The sequence below is a fragment of the Macrobrachium nipponense genome, chromosome 31, assembly GCF_015104395.2.
Source record: "Macrobrachium nipponense isolate FS-2020 chromosome 31, ASM1510439v2, whole genome shotgun sequence".
NCBI lineage: Eukaryota > Metazoa > Arthropoda > Malacostraca > Decapoda > Palaemonidae > Macrobrachium > Macrobrachium nipponense.
In genome coordinates, this window is record NC_061093.1 from 43,979,545 (window position 1) to 44,001,235 (window position 21,691).

Sequence of the window (21,691 nt, forward strand, 5' to 3'; positions counted from 1 at the left end):
GAAGATTACCAGCGGGGGTGACCTAAAATTGGCTTACTTGTGGACAAATCTCTTGGTATAAATACACCTTTTCTGTAAACTTTTCTCATTCATATACCTGAAGAGAGAGACAGCAGTCTCTGAAATATAGTACTTTTACTCTCTACATTTTTGGTGTTTTTTATGGGCTCCTTTATTAGATGGAATTCTGTTGTTACAGAACACTTTTACCAGTCATATATATATATATATATATATATATATATATATATATATATATATATATATATATATATATATATATATATATAACATATAAAATACAAATATTAATTTATTACTATGACCAAGCCAAGTGATATCAGTTTGTTTTGTTTGTAACTGCTTTAGCCTTGGTGCAACAGGAGAAATAAGCACTAACATGAGAATAAACAACTGAGCAAATAATAAGTGAAACAAACTTACACATGCATGTATAACTAACCATATTCTCACATAACTACCAAGAGTACTCATACCAACACACATTATGATTTACTTGAAACTGTTTACTTTCACACAAGGAAACTGTGAAGTACTTACGTCTCTCAAATTGAACGTAATTTCTAGATTGCGAGAAAAGTCCTCAGCAAACTCAGGATATAAGTCAAGTACATCTAAAATATCATCTCTCATTATCCGATGAAGATCACAGTAAGTAAGGGCACGGACATTGCACGACGACTTCCCAACGGTGGGATATATACAAGGGTTTTCTCCAAAGATATCATCTTTACCTGCAATTTAAGAAGGAAATTGATGGATAAAAACTGATAAATTAGTTTCATTGATTGTGAAAAGTTTTAAAAATACCAGATCAATTTTGTTGAAGGTTTCTTAAGGCAGGATGAGCTTTTATAGGATCAAATTCTAGACTTTTGCTAAACATAACATTTTGATTTTTATGAATTCTACACACGGAAAGTTTATTATGGTGCCATTTTCTAAACACTGTAAACAATCAATAGTATACTTCAAGAGTTGATGAGGTCTAATATTAGAAGTGTTATTATGCAGAGAAAGGTTGGAAACATCTGAGGAACAAATATGACTAATTAACCAATCATATATATTTGAGAAAACAAGTATTGAGAGGATCAAGTATTTACATAAATAATTATAGCACTGCTGTAATGTAATGCAATGAATGCCATAAAGGTAATACATAAAAAATGAAAATTACAACAATTTTGTGTCATGAAAATGTTCCAGTTAAAAAATGTTGTCCGTTCTCATTCTGTTAACAAACTCTTTACATATCAGACTACAAAAAAGGCCTTCTGTCAATTAACACTCAGATACAAGAATTCTTAACTTTCAATGATAAATTATACATTCTAAATACAATTTTGTTTACTTCATGAGAAATATGCAATAATTAGCTGAGGTTTTCATTACAAAACATTAAAAAACAGGAAAGAGTTGCTGGACTAACTTTCAAGAGCTGATGAGGCTGATATTTTTCTATCTGCAAATTATTTGTTTTTCTAAACTGTCCGATGCAAATTAGTTATAGTTATTAGTCTAGCTATTTTCTTCACACTTACGTATCTGAAACGTCTTTATCTGGCGATCATCATGTCTGATATCCACAGATTTCCGAGTACAAGCTTAATGGATTACCTACCTGTAGTTGATTCAGAAAGTATTTTGAATCTATTCAAAATATACCAAATTTGTAACTAATTTGTATTTTTCATAACTAACAAACCTTCGGTCTTAACATTAGGATTTACTAGCGCCAAGCTGGAAACCGGTAGAATTAAAATTACACTTGTGAGATCCAGGGACTATTGGCATCTATACCAGGTCACGGGGCATGTATACCCAGAATGCCCACGGCTACCTGTGACCCACCAGTTACTTTCCTACCGCCTTTAAGATAAGACGTGTTACTGTCTATCTGATTTAAAGCCGGGTTTTTCAGTTTGCCCGTTCTTTATCCATTTCAGTTTTCATTTCTTATTACCTTTTCTTTCTCCGAGTGTGCTCAGTGTGAGGAAAGAGTGTATAAGTGGTATGATGGAGAATTTTGCCTCAACATCGGGATCGTCTACCGTTTCGAAGAGGAGACAAAGGAAATGCCCAGGAGTCAGTGGCTTTCCATGTTCTAAGTTCCTAACTTCGGTGTCGACGGATCCTCACCCAACGTGTAGTAGGTGCAGGGAAAACATATGTACGATTACTAATCCATGTTCTGTTTGTCGCGGTTGGTCGGTGGAACAGTGGAAGAAGTTCTATGAGAAAAGCCATACACAAAAGGAAGGTGGTGACGCCATCTTGGATGACCAAACCTTACCGGCTTCTTTTGTATCGGCAATAAACCAGGCTGCTCCATATGTTTCTCCACCTGCTTTTGATTTGTCTCATACCCCTTCGGTTTCTCCTAGCGGTTCAGTATCGGAAACGTCAGGAGGGGCCTTGGTAATTTTGTTATATCCCAATTGTACTTGGTGGAATAATCAGAGATAATACCGATGTTCTTAAATCTTCTTTATTTGTCTTCAACCGAAGCTACAGTAATCCTCTTAATCCAATAGCTATATACAGACTGGCGAGATAAGTATTTACGTATCCAGAGGTAAATGTTAACTGCTCTTTGGTAAATGATCACCAACCCAATATAACAACATATTTATAAAACTGCTGTACTTTAAACAAGCCCTTTGTTACATTACTAATAACAGCCAGTTATACTCTCTTGTTCTATCATAAATATAAATGTAAGGTATATCATATTTTCCGGGGGTATTTTTTTTTTTTTTTTTTTTTTTTTTTAATTATTATATTTTTTTTTTTACAAATACTCTTGTGTCAGATAACATAGGTATGTATTTACATTTTATCCAAAATCTGAATAGTGCTCTATAAAAAAAAAACTATTTTTCCTCTATATAAAAACTTACTAAAGAATATTACAAATTAATATTCAAAAGCAAAGTCTGGTACTCAAACAGGCATAACATAAGATACTTCACAAAGACATGTTATGACATTATTACATAATTTAGTACTGCACCAGACATCAGGCAAAACCAATTCTGAATAGCTAATGCAGGTATGATCTAAGCAGTAAAAGTGTTACTACTCCTTTCCCTGCTTTTCATCTTGTTTAATTAACATGATCTCTCCATCTTTGTATTTCACAAGATTATCCTCGTTACTTGCAAACTTAAATTTATTTTCCTGCATTATCATTTCAAGATCTTCATTCCATTTGCATTCTTTTGTTAGAACATCTGCAATCATGTCTTTCTGTCCATCCAGCCAACTGAAAGACTCAATACAGCCCTCAGTCAACATGTCCTTCATCTCCTGTATGCTGTTCCTGAGAAGCCTTTCCTCAACCTGCTTGGTACTCCCAGCAGATTCTAGCATGGGTATTGAATCTGTGAACATTTGATTGGTAATTTTCTTTCCATACTGACCAAATAATAACTGTTCAATCTGACTCGCAAAAAACTGACTGTATCAATAATCTTAGTCCATACTTCTGGTTTTCAGCCGCCTTTGCAGAATGACATACCTTCTGGATAGTCTTTGACTTCCAGTAAATAGGGACCACACGTCCATTTCTCTTACTTCTAGTAAAATCAGGATTCCCACTTATGCTTCTCTCATGTGTATTAAAGGAAGCATCTGTAAATCCATATATCTTCAAATATTCTTTTTTATCAACTCTTGTAAATTCTACTTTATTTGGTCTCTCATTTATCTTATCAATCACAAAAATTTATCTTTTTAAGATCTTTCAATGTAGCACTACTATTTTTCTTGGACATCTGCAATGCTGTGATAGAAAGTTCAGGTCTTGTATTAGCTGCTAACCAGCTAAACTTTCCTACATACTTGCGAAATACTTTCAGTTCCTGACTAGTCAAAAGTTCACTAGCTTTTCCTTTCCTGATATCTTCCACTTTCTCAAGACTCCTCGCATAATCATCCATTGAGATTGTTATTCCAGTTTCTGTTTGATGATATCTATCCCTGTGAACCGAAATTATTCTTTTCTATCTTTGAAACTTGTAATTTTCTTTACACAAGTCTGTTACTTTCTTTACAAATCCTTTTGTACCAGCTATCGAAAAATCATCTACATGAGTAAGTATCATACCAATCAGATTTCCTTCACTCTGCTGATAGTAGTATGCCTCATCTCCACTCACGGTCTTCAGACCTTCTTCCTTGAAAATCTGCTGAACTTTCAGCCGAAAATTTTCTACTGGCATCATCCAATCCATATAATGGTTTTTCTGAGTTTCCAAATAATGTTTTCTTTTTTTAAATCCTTTGGAGGTTCTACAAATACATTCCTGTTAAGTGTGTTTTGACTGTAAAAATGCTGCTTTGATGTCAATAGACTGAAGCTCAAAATTCTCATTTGCAGCCAAGGACAAGAAGACTTTCATGCTTTCACGCATAGCTGTTGGTGAATCAGCTTGGGGTTTTTCTTTTTCATGAAACCCCTTGGCGACAATTCTCCCTTTGTAATCAGTTTTTGTCCGTCATGCTTCTCCTTTTTCGCGTGATCACCCATCTGCTGCCTATCTTTTCTTGCCCTACATCTTCCACTTCTTCAAAAGTGTCAAAATGTAACAAAATTTTTCATATTCTTTCTTCTTTGCTTCTAACACTTCTGGCATCTTGTGATATTAACAGGCAATTCCACTACATAACTTGTTATTTCCTCATAAAAACACTCGGTTTTTTCTGAAGTCAACCAGAATGCTCCAATGAAAATCCTTCTCAGTCTCCTCTTTTATTATCTTGAGATCGTCTTCATTCTTAGTTACTGGCTGGAGGATCCACTGATATTTTCTCTCCTGCCATTTTTGGAGTAGAATCCACTGCTTTTGCTTCGTTGTTTACTTCTCTTGAAATTTCCGAAGGAATATTTCTTTGAGAGCAAAGTTGTACTTTGCAAACTGGCTACTTTCTTTAAATCGCCATTCGCCCAAATGTAAACATCTCTACCTCTGTGTGTGAAAACCTTTACTGGACCACACCAGGCTTTTTCATTTTATCTTGGTAAAATAACCATATCCCCTTCTTGTAAATGATGTTATTAAATTTATTGTTTTGCTGTTGTGAAGCCCTTTTCAGCTTTGAAGAATATTCAGCTTCCCTGAATTGCTTGGTGATCATGTGATGTCTCTCGATCATTAACTTCACATTCTCACTGTCAAACATCGACCTCAGTGGCGACATTTCCTGTAGAAAATTCCAGGTATTGTTTACAGCCTTTCCTGTCACCAAACTGCATAGGATTATATCCTAAAATACTGGTGTTTGTATTATGAGTCCAAGCAGCCATCTCTACAGCCTTCTTTAAATCAATTTTCTTATCTGCCTCTCGAATTTTCTTCACCGTCATATCTGCAGAATAATGGTTACGTTCGTTTATTCCATTGCTCCAGGGTGAGTAATTTGGACCAAATTTTACTTCAAAACCTAGTTTTGAAGCAAACTCTTTAACTTCGTGGTTCTTAAACTCTGGTCCATTATCTGCCCAGTATCCTTGAGAAGGGAACCCAAACCTCCAGTTCCATGCTGTGTTGAGAGATTCAACCACTGACTCGGCGGTTTTATCCTTCACAGCTCCTTGAATAAATCTGGTGAAGGAACAGATCATCCATAATACATAAGTCTCTCCATATTGTTTTCAAGTCCATGGTTTTACAAATCTGATTAAAATCAGAAACTATTGGTAATGCAACTTTAGGTGTGCCCTGGGATCTCTTGCATTTTTTACATATATTGCAGTTTTCACACACTTCTTTTATTGTTTCTCGCATTTTCTCATTAAGTTTTCCTGCATTCCTATATGCATGAAGTAGTTGATTTTCATTCTTGTGGTTGGTTTACTTCATGAATCTTTTCTTCACCTTCTCATAACTCTCTATCTACTTCCTTCTTCAAGTAAAATACGTCGCGTCTGTAGTCCAAAATGCTCTATCCTCATACAGCTGAAGAACCATATGACCTCCTGCAGTATACATACATTCGAACTCACGGGTTGTGTCGACGTTGATTGTCACTTTATCTCTATGCATACTTAGATCCATTTCCCATTTCTTCATAGTATTTCTACCACACAACAATGGCACATTTTCGGCATCCAGCACAAAAGCTTCAAGCAATATCCTTCTGAAAGTATCAGATTTTTCAGATTCCTTTATTGTTATTGGTATTTCTATAATTTCCTTACTTTCATATATTCTACTTGGACCAAATCTGAATTTTTGGAAACAACTCCTTTTATGCAAATTTTCTTTCTTAATACCATTCTTCTTCAGATATATTTCTAGCCAACTTTTTCCAACTAAGCTACTTGGACAACCAGTATCCAAAATCAGAGCTCCTACTTCGGTAACTTCTTTAGCAAACATTACATCGCTGATATCTACATCAATGATCTCTGATACTTCTTCCATACTTACAAAATTCACATTCTTTCCTTTCTTCGACATTTCTTCAATCTTTTCCAAGATTTTTGCTACATTTTCTTCGACCATAATCACTCTTTCAGTCAAATTTTGCTGCTGTTTCCGATCATTTGAAGCAGGCCTACTATTAGAAGATGATCTTCCATTTGAAAATGGCCTACCATTGGAGTATGGTCTAAAACTGGACGACTGCCTCGAAGATGATCCTGGTCTTGATGGTGTCCGCGAGGGAGCCCTCCTATATGTTCCAGACTGAGTCCTCCAAAATCCTGGATTAGAATCTGATCTACGAAATCTATGAAAATCAGGTCTTTGCTTAAAATTTTGCCATCTTTGCCATCTACTTCTATTTTCGCCCATAGTGAACCGAAGACAAATTCTCAGATGATCCTGAAAATTTAGTTCTAATATTTCTATTATTTTCGATTTTTAACTTTCTGTATTCGATCTTCAGAAGATTAAAAACTTCATTGTCTTCTCGCGGTCTCCTATCAGTTCCATCATGTGTCTCCATAGCATCCATCAGTCTTCTTTTCTCTTCTGCATTAATATTCCCCCGATCATATGCTTTTTCTACCATCATAACACCCAACAAGTAATACAAATGTACAGTAACTCTTCCTCTCTCATACAATCACAGATCAAGACTTCAAACTTGTCCAGTAAGTTTCATAGTGTCCTCTTCCTTTACGGAAAATTCCAAGATTGACTTGAGAACATCAATACACTTCTCTGCTGTAGTTTTTGCATACTTTTGCTTAAGAATTTCCAAAACTGCTGCTACATTTTTGTTTAGAGCCTCAGATGTTTTATCCAATAGCACAGAAAAACAACATAATCTTTGACATTATTATTTTCTTCAGGCTCTCTACTAAATCAGTATACTTGGTAAAATTATCATCCTTGTTCGAGGTATTCCACGCTTCTACTTCTTGAAAAACTTTTCAAAAAAAAAAAAGTTGACCAACCCAGATTGGAGGAGGTTTCGCTTTAGTAATCTGTGTTGATCTTTTCGCTTCCAATCCTTTGGCAATTTCTTCACCAATAGTTTTTCCCATAGTAATGATTGCTGTTAAATCATAAGCACCTTCCTTTACCACACTTGTCGAAATATCTTTATGCATAATTTTGATATGCTGTTCCCTTTCCATCCTGTTCATGAAATTCTTTTTACATATATCACATTTAATAGCCGTTTTTCTTGTGTCCATACGTGCCACATTTACAGAAAACATTCCATGTGCAGATAAAGTATCTTCTATCTATCTACTTCATCCTGGTCCATTTCCTATTTGGGTCACAATCCTTTTCATCCTTTATGTGGCCAAGCAAAGGTCCTCCACAATTTTTACAATGATGAAAGACAAAACTACCATCGGTTTTTCTGAATATGACCAAATTTTCAAGTTCACAAATCTCTTTGTTCAAGTCCATGCTTTCTCTGTACATAACATCCATTTTAATTTAATTTTTCTTAAACACCAGAGGGATTTTCAGGGTAACCTTCAGCTTAAATTTTCGAAATGTTTAATTTTGAAAATTTTAACTTAATTTATCTTTATAAAATTACAAAAAAATACACGCATACTAGAGGTCTCATAAATTTTCTTGGGTGTAAAACTTCTCACTCAGAATTTTCTTTGAAGCGTCAACCTATGTCAACCAGCGTCAACTTTTCAATAGAAGAAGTAATACTGGTAATATAAGTAATACCTCTTGTTGTCTTCTTCCTACATGAGGAACCTTACACTCCGCATATCATCTTAGGGGGAGGTTATTGGCGGGAAAAGTTCAAGTTCCTTTGTTCTTCTAAACATAGCTGATGGTTGACCCCTCCACCCCCCTTGGTAAGGGTGTTTTACTCCATGTTTTCTGGCATTTTAGACTTTACAAAAATTTTTCACAAAATTTTCGGAACTTGTTAATCACAAGAAAGCACTTGTTAATCTCGATGTCTTCTCTGACTTGTATACCAGGTCCGAGATTCGATGACGTCTCTGCTACCATCTGTTACATCCCAATTGTACTTGGTGGAATAATCAGAGATAATACCGATGTTCTTAAATCTTCTTTATTTGTCTTCAACCGAAGCTACAGTAATCCTCTTAATCCAATAGCTATATACAGACTGGCGAGATAAGTATTTACGTATCCAGAGGTAAATGTTAACTGCTCTTTGGTAAATGATCACCAACCCAATATAACAACATATTTATAAAACTGCTGTACTTTAAACAAGCCCTTTGTTACATTACTAATAACAGCCAGTTATACTCTCTTGTTCTATCATAAATATAAATGTAAGGTATATCAAATTTTTATGAATAATATGCACTCTCCTTTGTTCCCAGCAAGTAGAGGGGAGATCCGCCATCTTTGTTCCAGGCTCCTGCTCCTCAAGCGCATAGGTTGGATGGTACGTGGTCAGCGCTAGGCCTACCAGGCGTACCAACCTTGGATGGTCTGCTTGCGCATTATATGGCGTCACGGTTCCAGCAGGGTCCGGCAGCGCTGAATGTTCCTCATCCCCCGGGCTTGCAATTTATGGGAATTAATGCCGCGACTTCGCCATCAAACTCAGTGTTTACAGCGATGCAGAACGTGGGAGGTAGTTTGGCAGCAAACGTGCGGTTGCCAGCAGAAACCTCTCAGTCTCTCCCTGCGAGAGGGATGACGTCACAACATACGTCACACACCAATATGGCAGGCGTGATGACGTCACAGACTGCTTCTTGGCCTATTTCGCTGCACCCAGACGCTAATACGCCTTCTGACCCGTCAATGCAAACTGTAATGCAGAAATTACAGGATATAGAGAAGAGAATGAATAAGAGAGACAAAAAGAAAAAGTGTGATTCGCCTTCTTCGTCTTCTTCCTCTAGTTCGGCGTCATCGCTAAGTCCGATAACGTCATGGCGAGCGCCAGTCAAGCGTTGGAGGAGGATTCGGGAGTTCCTGGCGGATCCTCAGGCTAAGAGGAGAAGAATCAATTCTTCCTCATCTTCGGACCAAGACTGTCATATCCAAGTCAGCAGGAAGGTCAGGAAGTCAGTGGCTATTAAGCACAAGGTTAGCAGACGAAGCCGTTCGCAAGAATCCGAACAACCGAGAGAGGCGACGGCCGACGAACTAGCGGCCGATGCGGAGTTGCCAGTTCGGATCGCAAAAACTACGATACCGCTGGTAAAATCGACGTTGGCGGCGAAAGGTTCAGCAGAGGATAGAATGCAGGTTCCAGTTTCGCCCGTAAGGCCGTTCAAAATACGTACGAAGGACGATAAGGCTCCTATTAAAAGTACGAAAAATAGGGAGTTGGCAACCTCGGCGGATAGGTTCTTGGAAGGCAGTGTCCGTCTGGATGAAAGGTCGAGGCCGAGTTCTCCGACGCTCATAAACGATGCCAATACTAATAGAGACGAAGTTATATCTGTCTTAAGGGAGCCTTCATCTTGGAGATCTAGACGAGATTCTCGCTCTAGATCCGTGAGCAGAGAAAGAGTGAGGCGTTTCTCGTTTCCCCTGCTGACTATCGGGATCGAGCCAACAGCGGCCAGCAAAGATCAAAGAGACCGCGGCCGTGGAATTCCGGGCCGTCTGTCAGAAGATAGGGGCAAGACAACATCCTTGTGACGGAGAGTGGTACATTAGAGCCGGAGGAAGGAGAAAACCAAGAGTTTCTGGCCTCGTATGCAGAGGTGATTGATTTGATTCGTCAATTCAATAATCTTTCGGAGAAGACAGAAACACCGGCCGGTATGCCTCCGCCTGGAATTGACATGGCATTTGGATTAAAAAGGGATAGCAAGGTGTTGTATGAATAGCCTTGTTTGAGTCATGCGGAGTCGGTCTTGCAACACGTAAACGCAAAGATTGCAGGAAGGGATAATTCCTTAAGATCTAATAGATCATTTAAATTTATTCCCCCTCCAATGATAAAGCAAAGGAAATATTATACGACACCGAAGGTCCCTTTGCTGTCTAGACAAGTGAACCCTAATGTTGTAAGATTAAGGCCTGGATTAACCTTGGATCAGGTTAAAATGGAGTGCCCTTCGATGACGTACCAAGAGGCTGCTACGTTAGAAGCAACAGCTTCTTCTGTCTTTCAGGCTGCTTCTTGGTTAGACCTTTGGTCAACAGCAGTGGCGAAGATTGCATCCTCGGAAGTAACAAGAAAAGTAGTGGATGAACCATTGTTCATTAGATTACTACAGTCAGGTTCCAAGGCGATTGCGTACCTGACAAACGTAAGTGCCAATGTTTGGGCAAATATCCTGCTAATGAGGAGAGATGTAGCGTTGGCTAGACTAAGCCGCAATGTGGATTTGGATTCCCTGCTAGCAATGAGGAATGGGGATATCTTGGAATCGCAACTGCTGTTGCCAGAGCTCATACTGGAAGAGGCAATAGATAGAAGAAGGATGGACACTAACGATAGGTTGGTGCAACAGGCAGTTAGGAAAACGTCTAACAGTCAAGCTACTCCTTTGGAGGGAAGACAGCAGCAAATGTCTCGAAAGAAGACAGTGAGACATAACATCCCTAATAGAGTCACAAGACCCTCTTCCCCAAAGAGGCTAACTCATCGGCCCTTTCACAATAGAAACAACAGAGGAAGGGGCAATAGGGGAAGAGGGAGAGGCTCAAGAAGACTAGGATGGGCGGGCGCCTCCCATCACTCGGCCACACCAGTGGGGGGTTGCCTGGTAAATCACTGGAAGGTGTGGCAGGAACTAGGGGCAGAGCAGTGGATGGTGGATGTTCTCAGGATCGGGTATTTGATCCCGTTCGAGGTAACCCCGCCCCTGACAGATCAGCCATTACCCCACGTCGCTTATGCCCACAAATCTCAGAAGGCCACTATTCTTCAGGACGAAGTGAAGAAGATGATGGAAAAAGGAGCTATGCAACAAGTATGCAGTCCGTCAAAAAGCTTCTACAGCAGGATTTTCCTGGTACCCAAAGCCAACGGGGAGTGGAGGACAGTAATAGACCTGTCAACGCTGAATCTGTTTATAAGGAAAACCAGTTTCAAGATGGAAACTCCAAAAACGGTTCTACAAGCAGTCAGGATTGGAGACTTTATGCTGACAGTCGATCTAAAGGACGCATACTTTCAGATACCAGTCCATCAGTCTTCAAGGAAAATTCTCTGCTTCAGTCTTGCAGGGAAAGCTTTCGAATTCAAGGTCCTGTGCTTCGGATTGACAACGTCTCCTCAAGTTTTTACAAGAGTGTTCACTCTCGTGTCAACGTGGGCGCATGCTCAGGGGATCAGGCTAATAAGATATCTGGACGATTGGCTGGTGATAGCAAAGTCCAGGGAGAAATTACTCAGGAACAGGGCGACCCTCCTGCAGCTTTGTCACAGCCTAGGTATTGTGGTAAACCAGGAAAAGTCGCAGTTGGATCCAAGTCAACGTTTGGAGTATCTGGGAATGGTTATAGACACAACACAAGCCAAAGTATTCCCGACAGTCCAAAGAATAGAGAAATGCAAACAAGTGGTGAATGCCTTTCTGGGAAAACAGACACAGCCAGCAAGACAGTGGCAGGTGGTGCTGGGAATCCTAACCTCCCTGGAGAAGCTAGTACCACAAGGAAGGCTACACCTTTTCGGTCCCTACAATGGAGAAGTGAGATTTTTGGTCACCAATAGTAGATCACCCGTACGAGCAAATTCCCTTGTCGGCAGAAGTGAGGAAAGACTTGCTGTGGTGGGTGAACGATGACAATCTGACAGTGGGTGTCCCCCTTCAACAATCCTCTCCAGACCTCTTGCTGTTCTCAGATGCATCACTAGAAGGCTGGGGAGCCCATATGGAGGAGTTGATGGTGTCAGCAAAATGGAGTTGCAAGGACAGAGAACTCCATATAAACGTGCTGGAGTTAAAAGCAGCGTTTCTGGCTCTACAGGAATTCAGGGAGAGAGTAAAGGGACACTCAGTGGTATTGATGTCAGACAACACCACAGTAGTAGCTTATATAAACAAGCAAGGAGGCCTAGTTTCTCGGCAGTTACATGTGATGACAGTTCAACTTCACCAGTGGGCTATAGAGAACCTGGTAGACATCAGGGCCAGGTATTTCCGGGAAAAAGAAACATAGTGGCCGACAAGTTGAGCCGCAGGGATCAGATTCTGGGAACGGAGTGGTCCCTGCACCAACAGGTAGTGGACAGGATGCTCATGTTGTGGGAAGGACCGATCATAGACCTATTCGCAACCAGGTACAACAAAAAGTTGGTAGTGTATTGTTCAGTAGTCCCAGACGCAGAGGGAGTAGCAGAAGATGCGCTACAACACCCCTGGGACAATCTGGACGTGTACGCACTTCCTCCATTTTGTCTAATCCGTCAGGTTCTGAACAGGGTAATGCAGTCTCAGAACCTCAAGATGACCCTGGTAGCCCCGTTATGGCCGAAAGCAGAGTGGTTTCCAGACCTACTGGAACTCCTAGTAGATGTGCCGAGAGAGTTACCCCCATGGAGCAACCTACTGTGTCAGCCGCACATGGAGAGGTACCACCAGTCGGTGAAGTCCCTATCGCTTCACGGGTGGAGACTGTCAAGTATCTCCTCCGAGCGAGAGGGTTTTCGCAGAAAGCAGCAACTCAGATGGCAGGAAATATCAGAAAATCATCTGCGACAGTATACCAAGGAAAGTGGTCAGCATACTGTGATTGGTGTCGTAGAGGGAACTTGTCTCCACTCGGTACCACTATTCAGCAGTTAGCAGACTTTCTGATATATCTCAGATCAGAAAAGTATATGTCTGTATCTGCAGTGAAGGGGTACAGGGCAGCTCTAGCCTCAGTCTTACGAATGAAAGGAGTGGACATTTCGTCTTCATGGGAGTTGGCCATGCTTATGAGGAGCTTTGAAACAGTTCATGCCCACCAAAGGAGCTAAAAGCCCCAGATTGGGATCTGACCAGGGTACTGAGTAGTCTGACAAAACCCCCCTACGAACCACTAAGGCAGTCCACGGATAGGAGCCTGTCATATCTCATAAAGCACTCGAGAGGTTGGAGGTCAATGGTATTTGAGTTTGTCCCAGAATTCGTGGCCAAGACCCAAAACCCAACAATAGTAGACGGCAGATTCGACTCCTTTACCATACCTTCCTTGGCAGACTTTGTAGACAATGACAAAGATGAGATGCTCCTGTGCCCCGTCAGGGCACTAAGGGAGTACTTAAAGAGAACAAGGCACCTCAGGCCGGGGTGCCGGAGGTTGTTCGTAAGTACAGGACGGAACAAGAAGGAAGTGTCCAGGAATACAATATCGTTTTGGCTAAGGGAGACGATCAGAGATGCTTATATGGCAAAAGACAGAGGGTCAGATAGCCAGGTGGGAGCTAGAGCTCATGACATCAGGGGCTTGAGTGCTTCTCTGGCTTTTAAGAAGAACATGTCTGTTGATAGAATTCTGAAAGCTGGTGTGTGGAAACGCCAAACAACTTTCACCTCATTTTATTTGAAAGATGTTGCCCATAGATCCTTGGACACTTTTTCCTTGGGTCCAGTGGTGGCGGCCCAACAAGTGATATAGCTCATCCAGTGCCCCTGGCGGGTCAGTTTGCGTCTAGTCTAAGATGAAGGTATGAAAGTAGAATGAATGGGATGACTGGTCTTTTTCTTTACTACTTTCTTCCTACTCCTTTAACTACAGGGCAATATGAAGGAGAGTACCGTCCATGTCTGGAACGGACTAGGATGCGGTGAGGTGGTCAGCCATACTGTGAAGCTATCTTAGGTTATGATATACTTTTCAGTAGCAACACACCCCTCTAGATAATAGGGAAAAGAGGGGTGAAGGTGGATCCAGTTGCAAGGGACAAGAGTAAAACAATAGAATGGTATCTACACCCAGTGGGGGAAAACCAATAGATCCGCTTATATCTTTGGTTCTAGGTTCATTGTCCATTCTCTTAGAATTTCCCTATATATTCGGAAATGGATAAGGTGGCAAACTCCCAGTCAGTTGTAGAGACTTACCTCCCTCCAATAAGTAAGTCTATCCTAATGTTAAGACCGAAGGTTTGTTCCGTATATGAACAAATACCAAATTTGTAACTAATTTGTATTTTTCATAACTAACAAACCTGAGGTCTTAACAGGTAAAGGCCCACCTCGAACCACCCCTCTAGCAGTCTAAACTGGGTTAGAAATATAACCCTGAAACTATATAACACTAATAACAGGAAAAGCAGCGAACACTTACCTAGGATGGCCATCACTACATCATCCTTAAGTATCTCGATGGAACCTCTGGAGATGAAGTACATGGAGGTGAGGACATCCCCCTTGTGCACCAGAGTGTCTCCTGGAGGCGCATGTGTTGTTTTGAACTTCATACTAAGTGCCCTTTGGAAGATAACAAACAATCTGGATTCTCAGGATATGACAAGTACAGAAATAGTTTACATACAAATATTAAGGTAATTAACGACAAGGGGACTTTGGCTTTGAATCATTGATTGATTATATAAGGTAACTAATGTACATATTTGTTATTATATGTTTCATTTAAGATAAAATAGTCTACGGAGCATTACTATAAAATAAGAAAATAATCATCCTTAAACTACTATATCATCCTCTCAGTTTATCTCAAATCTACTACTGCAATGCCACTACTATAAGAAAATGCCTAAACTCTGTGAAAAACATAAGCATGTCAATCAATGTCATATAACTAAAATACATAAGCGTCTATCTAGACAGACAATAGGTAAACCAACACTCTAGTTTGTTAGCAAAGTTGATGCTGAAGAGCACACAAACTAACATTGAAATCTAACTTTAGTGATGCTAAACAAAAAAACACAAAAAAAAATAGTTGAAGTAGAATGACTTGTAGCAGCTTTCCGTCATTTGAGCACTTCTTCTTTTTCACTGATGTCCCCTGTAAAAATCTGAGTCTTGAGAAGGGAGGCGTCGAACTAAAGAGCTTAAAAGATTCAAGTCTCAAGAGTGTGTTGCAGGATAGAAGAAGCCATACTTACCTCAAGCACCCGGGCTTTGCTCCTTCGAAGGACGGACAAGCTTCAAATAAGTTACGGTTGAGGTGGAGGCTAATGTCGGCTTGAATACACTCAGGATACATATTCATCACAGCTCCCATGTCTATACCATTGGTATAAGACCAGGCGTGCTTGAAGGAAGAAAAAGAAGACATTCGTCTGAACTACCTTAGGACTACCTACCGTAAACATCCCGGACTGGCCCCCTCAAAAGCAGGGCAGGACTGAACTAGTAGTCGGTTGAGATGCAAGCAGATGTCGGCTTGAAGGCATTCGGGGAAGCCTTTAAGCACCAGATTCATATCGATGCCGTTTGTGTAGGACCAGGCGTGCTGAGGGAAATAGAGGGCGAGGGTGACACAAGCAGGGCACAGGGAAGGACGGATGGAGGACCCAGGAAAAATGATAAGAATCATAATCATAATCATAATAAAGACTATTGAAAAGATAGAAAAAGGAAGAAAATATATCTATGAAATCACTGAACTCCATTAAAAAGATAAAGAAAAATTTTTAATTGTAAAAATCATTGTAAAAATTATGGAATGCCAAAACGAAAAGGAAAAGGGATGGAATTTAATGAGAAAGATTGAAAAGGATTTGAGAGGGTCAATGTTCTCATCACTCCAAGGGTCATACAAACACACACACACATACATACTTACATACACACACACACAAACACATTATATATATATATATATATATATATATATATATAAAATATATATATACATATATGTATATATATTAAATAATTATTATAATATTATATATCATATATTATATATATCTCTATATTATATAATTATATATATATTAATAGATATATCTTCCACAGTATGTATAAGCTACATATGTATAATCAATATCTCTCTCTAAATGTATGCCATTTTCAAATGTTAGTAATAATGAGTGAGTTAGGATTTTTCATATTTCTGCAATCTCCTCTGAAAGTTTAGTTTATTAAAGGTCGGTCATCGAAACTGCAGTTCCCTTGCAATTTGATTTTTCTTAAACCAGCTACCCAGCATGAAATAACAAGTTTTAGCCATAATCTAGCATATGCATTACTTTTAGTTTCTATGATTTTAAACTTGAGGAAATTATTGGCTACTTCCCTTTTACTCTACAATCATATATCAACATGGAATTTTTTTTGCATACATAGAATATTGATTTAAAATGATATGCTACCAAAATGTTACAGTATGCTTAAAAAACCCCACAGAATTCACACTAAACAAAATTTCACAAGGGATCCCTTTCTGTAGTTTATTTCATAGCAAGAGAAAGTAAGGTTATAATTTTTTAAGCAAATTAAGTGAAAAGGGGCAAAGTGAAAAAAGAAGATTTGTGCAGATTAAAGAGTATTGTATAATATTATGAAATTCTTGAAAACCATCCTATCTTGGTTTACCCAAGGGCCAAATCTGCTATGTCAATTTACACACACACACACACACATATACACATAGGATATATAACCACAAATATACATATATATATATATATATATATATATATATATATATATTATATATATATATATATATATATATATATATATATATATATATATATATAATATATATATATATATATATATATATATATATATATTATATATATATATATATATATATATATATATATATATCTACACATACACACACAGGCAGTCCCCGGTTTACGACGTTCCGAGACTACAATGCTTTTGAATTATATTTATCAGAAATTATCTCCAGGTTTACGACGCATGTTCCAGGGTTACGATGCCTACAACGCTGATCTGACAGAAGAAATATGACTCCAACAATGCAAAATAATCAATATTTGAAGTTTTCTTTTTATGAAAATGCAATAAGAATGTAGTTTACATACTTAGTTTTTAATGCACCCAAAGAATTAAAAGTACGGTTTTCTTAAGATTTTTAACGATGTTCCAGCTTACGATGATTTTCAGCTTACAACGCGTCTCAAGAACGGAACCCCCGTCGTAATCGGGGGACTGCCATATATATATATAAGCAGTCCCCGGTTAACAGCGGTGGTTCCGTTCCCGGCCAGTGCTGCTAACCAAAGATCATTGCAAACTGAAAATCAGTAATAACAGCACTAATACCCCAGTTAATGGCACCATTAGTCAGTTATTGGTGCCATTAACCAAAGATAGACGAAGCTGTTACCTGGACATTGGCACCGCTAATTGGAGATCGGCACCGCTAACTGGAGATCGCCACTAAAAATCCAGTAACAGCACAATTCAATAAAATAAAGAAGACATCTACGTATTGTTCGTAGAGGGTAAAGGTAAAATTCAATCAATTTAAAATTATGCGCTGTACAGGTAAGGACATACAGAGAAATAAGTTAAAAATATTGGACTGGGATACAAATTTTCCATACCGATTTTACCCTTAAAAGCACGAAAACTTATAAAATATTTAAAAAATTTAACAAGCACTTTCTGCAGGGGTATCACATCTTTGAAAAGTGCAGTAACTTTGCGAATGGGTATCACGTTGTAAAATTACACTAATTGTACGTTCTGTAATTACATATAATACAGTGCACCAGCACTTTTCTCAGAATTTAACAAGTAACTTTCACAAAACGACAAGAATAAAACTCTTAATTATGCCTGAGATGTTTTAGCATGTTAACGAATTCATCTTATCAAACCAGCACGACTGAACCACCCTCATCTCGAGGTCATGTGTAGTCCTAGTGACAAAGACTTTGCAAAAGGGTATAATATTGTAACTGTACTGCCTTTAAATCATATTTAAGTACAAAAATATAATATATAAATTTTCCATGCCGATTTTTCACTTAAATGCAGGAAAACTTACAAATGCACTTCAAAAATTAGACAAACACTTTCTGCAGGGGTGTCAACTTCGTAAAGTGCAGTAACTTTGTGAATGGGTATCACACCTTGTACAAGTACACTGTACTGTAATTACCTTTGTGTTATTCAGGTACAGAAATAAAAATATATTTTTCATACAGATTTTGCACTTAAAAGCATGAAAACTCATAAATTACTTGAACAATAAACAAACACTTCTGCAAGCTTTCTCGAGGATTTTGCAAATGTTGCATGTCAGAGAAAATATCACGTAAGACAATTAGATAGGGTCGAGTGAAAAGTTTGCTTATCTGTGAATTCTCACAATTCGAATCGCATAAGAGAAAGGCATTACTGTGTCTGTGTATATGTGTGTGTCTATCTATCTATCTATCTATCTATCTATCTATATATATAAATATATATCATAATATATAATATATTTATATATATTATACATAAATATCTAATAAATTACAGCATACTACATACATCATACATACATACATATGTGTGCACAGCCACATACATAAAACTAGGTAAAATTTCGCCATACAAATTTGCATACACATACACTCACACGAATGAAAATTATTATAAAATATGTATATATATATATATATATATAATATATATATATATATATATATATATATATATATATGTATGTATATATATATATACATGCATATATCCAAGTGTGCACAGCACATATATAAATCTAGGTAAAAGTTCGCCATACAAATTCGCATACACATACACTCACACTAATGAAAATATGAATATAAAGTGAAAATGGCAACTAAAAGTCCTAGGAGAATAGACTTTGGAGGCAAATGATTAAAGGAGACAAAAAACAGAAGGTTTGACGTACAAACAAAAAGTGGATAAAGTATCTCAATGAAAGATGCGAACATTAAGCGTTAGGCTAAGTATAAGATAAGGAGACGGATAAACAGATTAATAGAGAGAGAGAGAGAGAGAGAGAGAGAGAGAGAGAGAGAGAGAGAGAGAGAGAGAGAGAGAGAGAGATGCCCACTTTGGACAATTACACACTTAAGTATTCTTGTACACATCTTATGAAAATTATGAAATATGGCATAACACTTTGTTTATCTGTAGTATTACTTATTTGTTAATGGAAAATGTTACAAAAGACAATCCCACATTTTTTTTACCATACTTGCTTCATCCCTCTTTCACTATCAAGACTTTAGCTTTCAGCCTCACACCTCAGCTTCACTTGGTTGATCTCAATCACCCTGTGGCCCACAGTTTCTAAACCTAATCACATGCTCGACTTTTGATGACCATCTTTGCCCAACAGAAATTTTGAAAGCAGTGAGACGAAGCCTTCCTTAAACCCCCAGGTTAATCCCTAGTGAGTCCCGTCTTAATGACAAGAAATGCACTTAGAATCAAAACCCACCTCTCCTGGTTTCTAAGGCTTACATGGGTATTGTTTAAGAACCTGTCTCTCCTTGTCGCTCGCACTAATTTGAAGATTAACCTCTTATCCAACTTTCTCTACCTTAATTGTATGCTCTGACAGAGTAGTGAGAAACAATGGGGAGCTGAAGGGCATTAGTATTCCAAGTAACCTAATGGCATTCCCTCCATTGATGAAATCCCTTCTGTGACTGGAGAGAACAACAGGTAATGCCTCCATATGTATTATTATAACTTTTTTTTTAATTTCATTTGCTCTTCCTTTGCTGAAATTGAATGTAAACAATCAATTCATTTGACATTTAACATTATCCAACACTATCATCACTGAAAAAATGGTAGACTGAATTGTCATAAAAATGCATTTTTTTTTTTAGCTCATATTTCACTCTGAAATAGTGTAAACTGTACCTACTATCTATGTATCAAATTCATTCATTCATACATACATACATACATGTACATAAATACATACATAGGAGAGAGAGAGAGAGAGAGAGAGACAGAGAGAGAGAGAGAGAGAGAGAGAGAGTGGGAGGGAGGGCATGTGAAAGTGAGTGAGTTATTGATTAAAATCAGGCAAGTAATGATTTTATAGAAACTAATAGTTGAGAAAAGCCAATGCACAGTCATGTTGGCATAGCGATGCTTTGCATCCATGCAAGGAGGCAGTTCTGGCAAAAATCCACTTAAAAGAAAGTCCTTAATTGTAACATACAAAACCGCTCGGTCACATAATGCGTTTATGAGAATATTAAGATCTCAAGGCATATGCACCTGTTTTATAAGACTGAAAATTTTGAAAAATAATAAACAGAAACGTGATGAATTGTGCAAAAACTCTAATAGAATCAATCAATCAATCATGATCTGCAATAGGTGCAAAAATATAATTTTTATAGAACAAGAAAAATATGAATCTGTTTTAGTTATATACAAGCAGAAAATGTATGGAAAGGAGCCTAGATAAAAAAAAGGAATAAAATCGGCACACACTTCATTACTAGCAAAAATAAATATACAGGGATGAGCTGCAAGCTGTTGGTCTGTAATGTTGAGGAATTAGGGGAAATGCACTAGTGCTAAAGACACCCATGAAGAATTGAGCATGATAATATATGTATGCAGGAGCTGGGTTACTGGAAATCTGTACATGATCCAGATCAAAGCATGAGGCCCAGATGTACTTGGGATCTATTAGGCTGAGGCAATACTCAATAGATAATCAATAGCCCAGCACCAGGTGATGAAAGAAAACCTGTTAGTGAATTCCTCTGATTTCTAAACTCATTTGCAGCTCTTGTGTTTATCAAAAATGTTGACCTTCAACAGACAACTCTGTACTTTAGTGTATGACAGCATGTGAAATTAATTTTTTAAAGATATCCTAATCTGCTGAAGTGTTTGAGTAAATCTCAAAAGGTCTAATTCATCCCAAAGCTTAGGCTCAAACACTTTTTTTTATGCTTGTCTAACTGAATTTATCCCAAAAACTAATCCTGTTCTACACTGGACATTCAGTACATGGGGCACAAAAGGATACATTTCCATTCTGCCAAATTCATAAAAATATACAGTAATTACAAAGGTCTCATCACTCTTGCTTGCAAATGTATTCTCAAACTCTTAATACAGCAAGATAAAAGGCAACTAAGAATTGTAGAAAATCCACATTATTTTCATGAAGCAAGAATTTGAAGATAATACACCCCTCTTCATTTTTTAAGGCAAGTGGGGTTATGTCATTGTGTCTGTTTAGAGATGCAAGCATGCATATACAAAACCTTTTGACTTCTTAACATACTAGTACACGATTTTCTTAACAAATGGGCAGTTCTTTCTACAAGAAAATACTGAATCCAAAAATGGAAAATTGATAGTTTGCAACTTCTAATCAGA

General features: G+C 38.0%; 1 protein-coding gene across 3 annotated transcripts in view; it reads right to left on the reverse strand.

The window, feature by feature from the left end:
• The window catches only part of LOC135206936 (potassium voltage-gated channel subfamily H member 2-like), a 1,544,997-nt gene that overhangs the window by 115,165 nt on the left and 1,408,141 nt on the right, over positions 1-21,691 (reverse strand). For 2 of the 3 annotated variants that reach the window (XM_064238441.1, XM_064238443.1), the window contains 3 exons: positions 15,673-15,821; positions 14,688-14,830; positions 562-755 (listed from right to left, as the gene is read on the reverse strand). In XM_064238441.1, the coding sequence (XP_064094511.1) occupies positions 562-755; positions 14,688-14,830; positions 15,673-15,821 (486 nt within the window). Of the gene's footprint in view, positions 1-561; positions 756-14,687; positions 14,831-15,471; positions 15,621-15,672; positions 15,822-21,691 lie in introns of all 3 variants that reach the window. The other variant, XM_064238442.1, reaches the window with a different exon arrangement.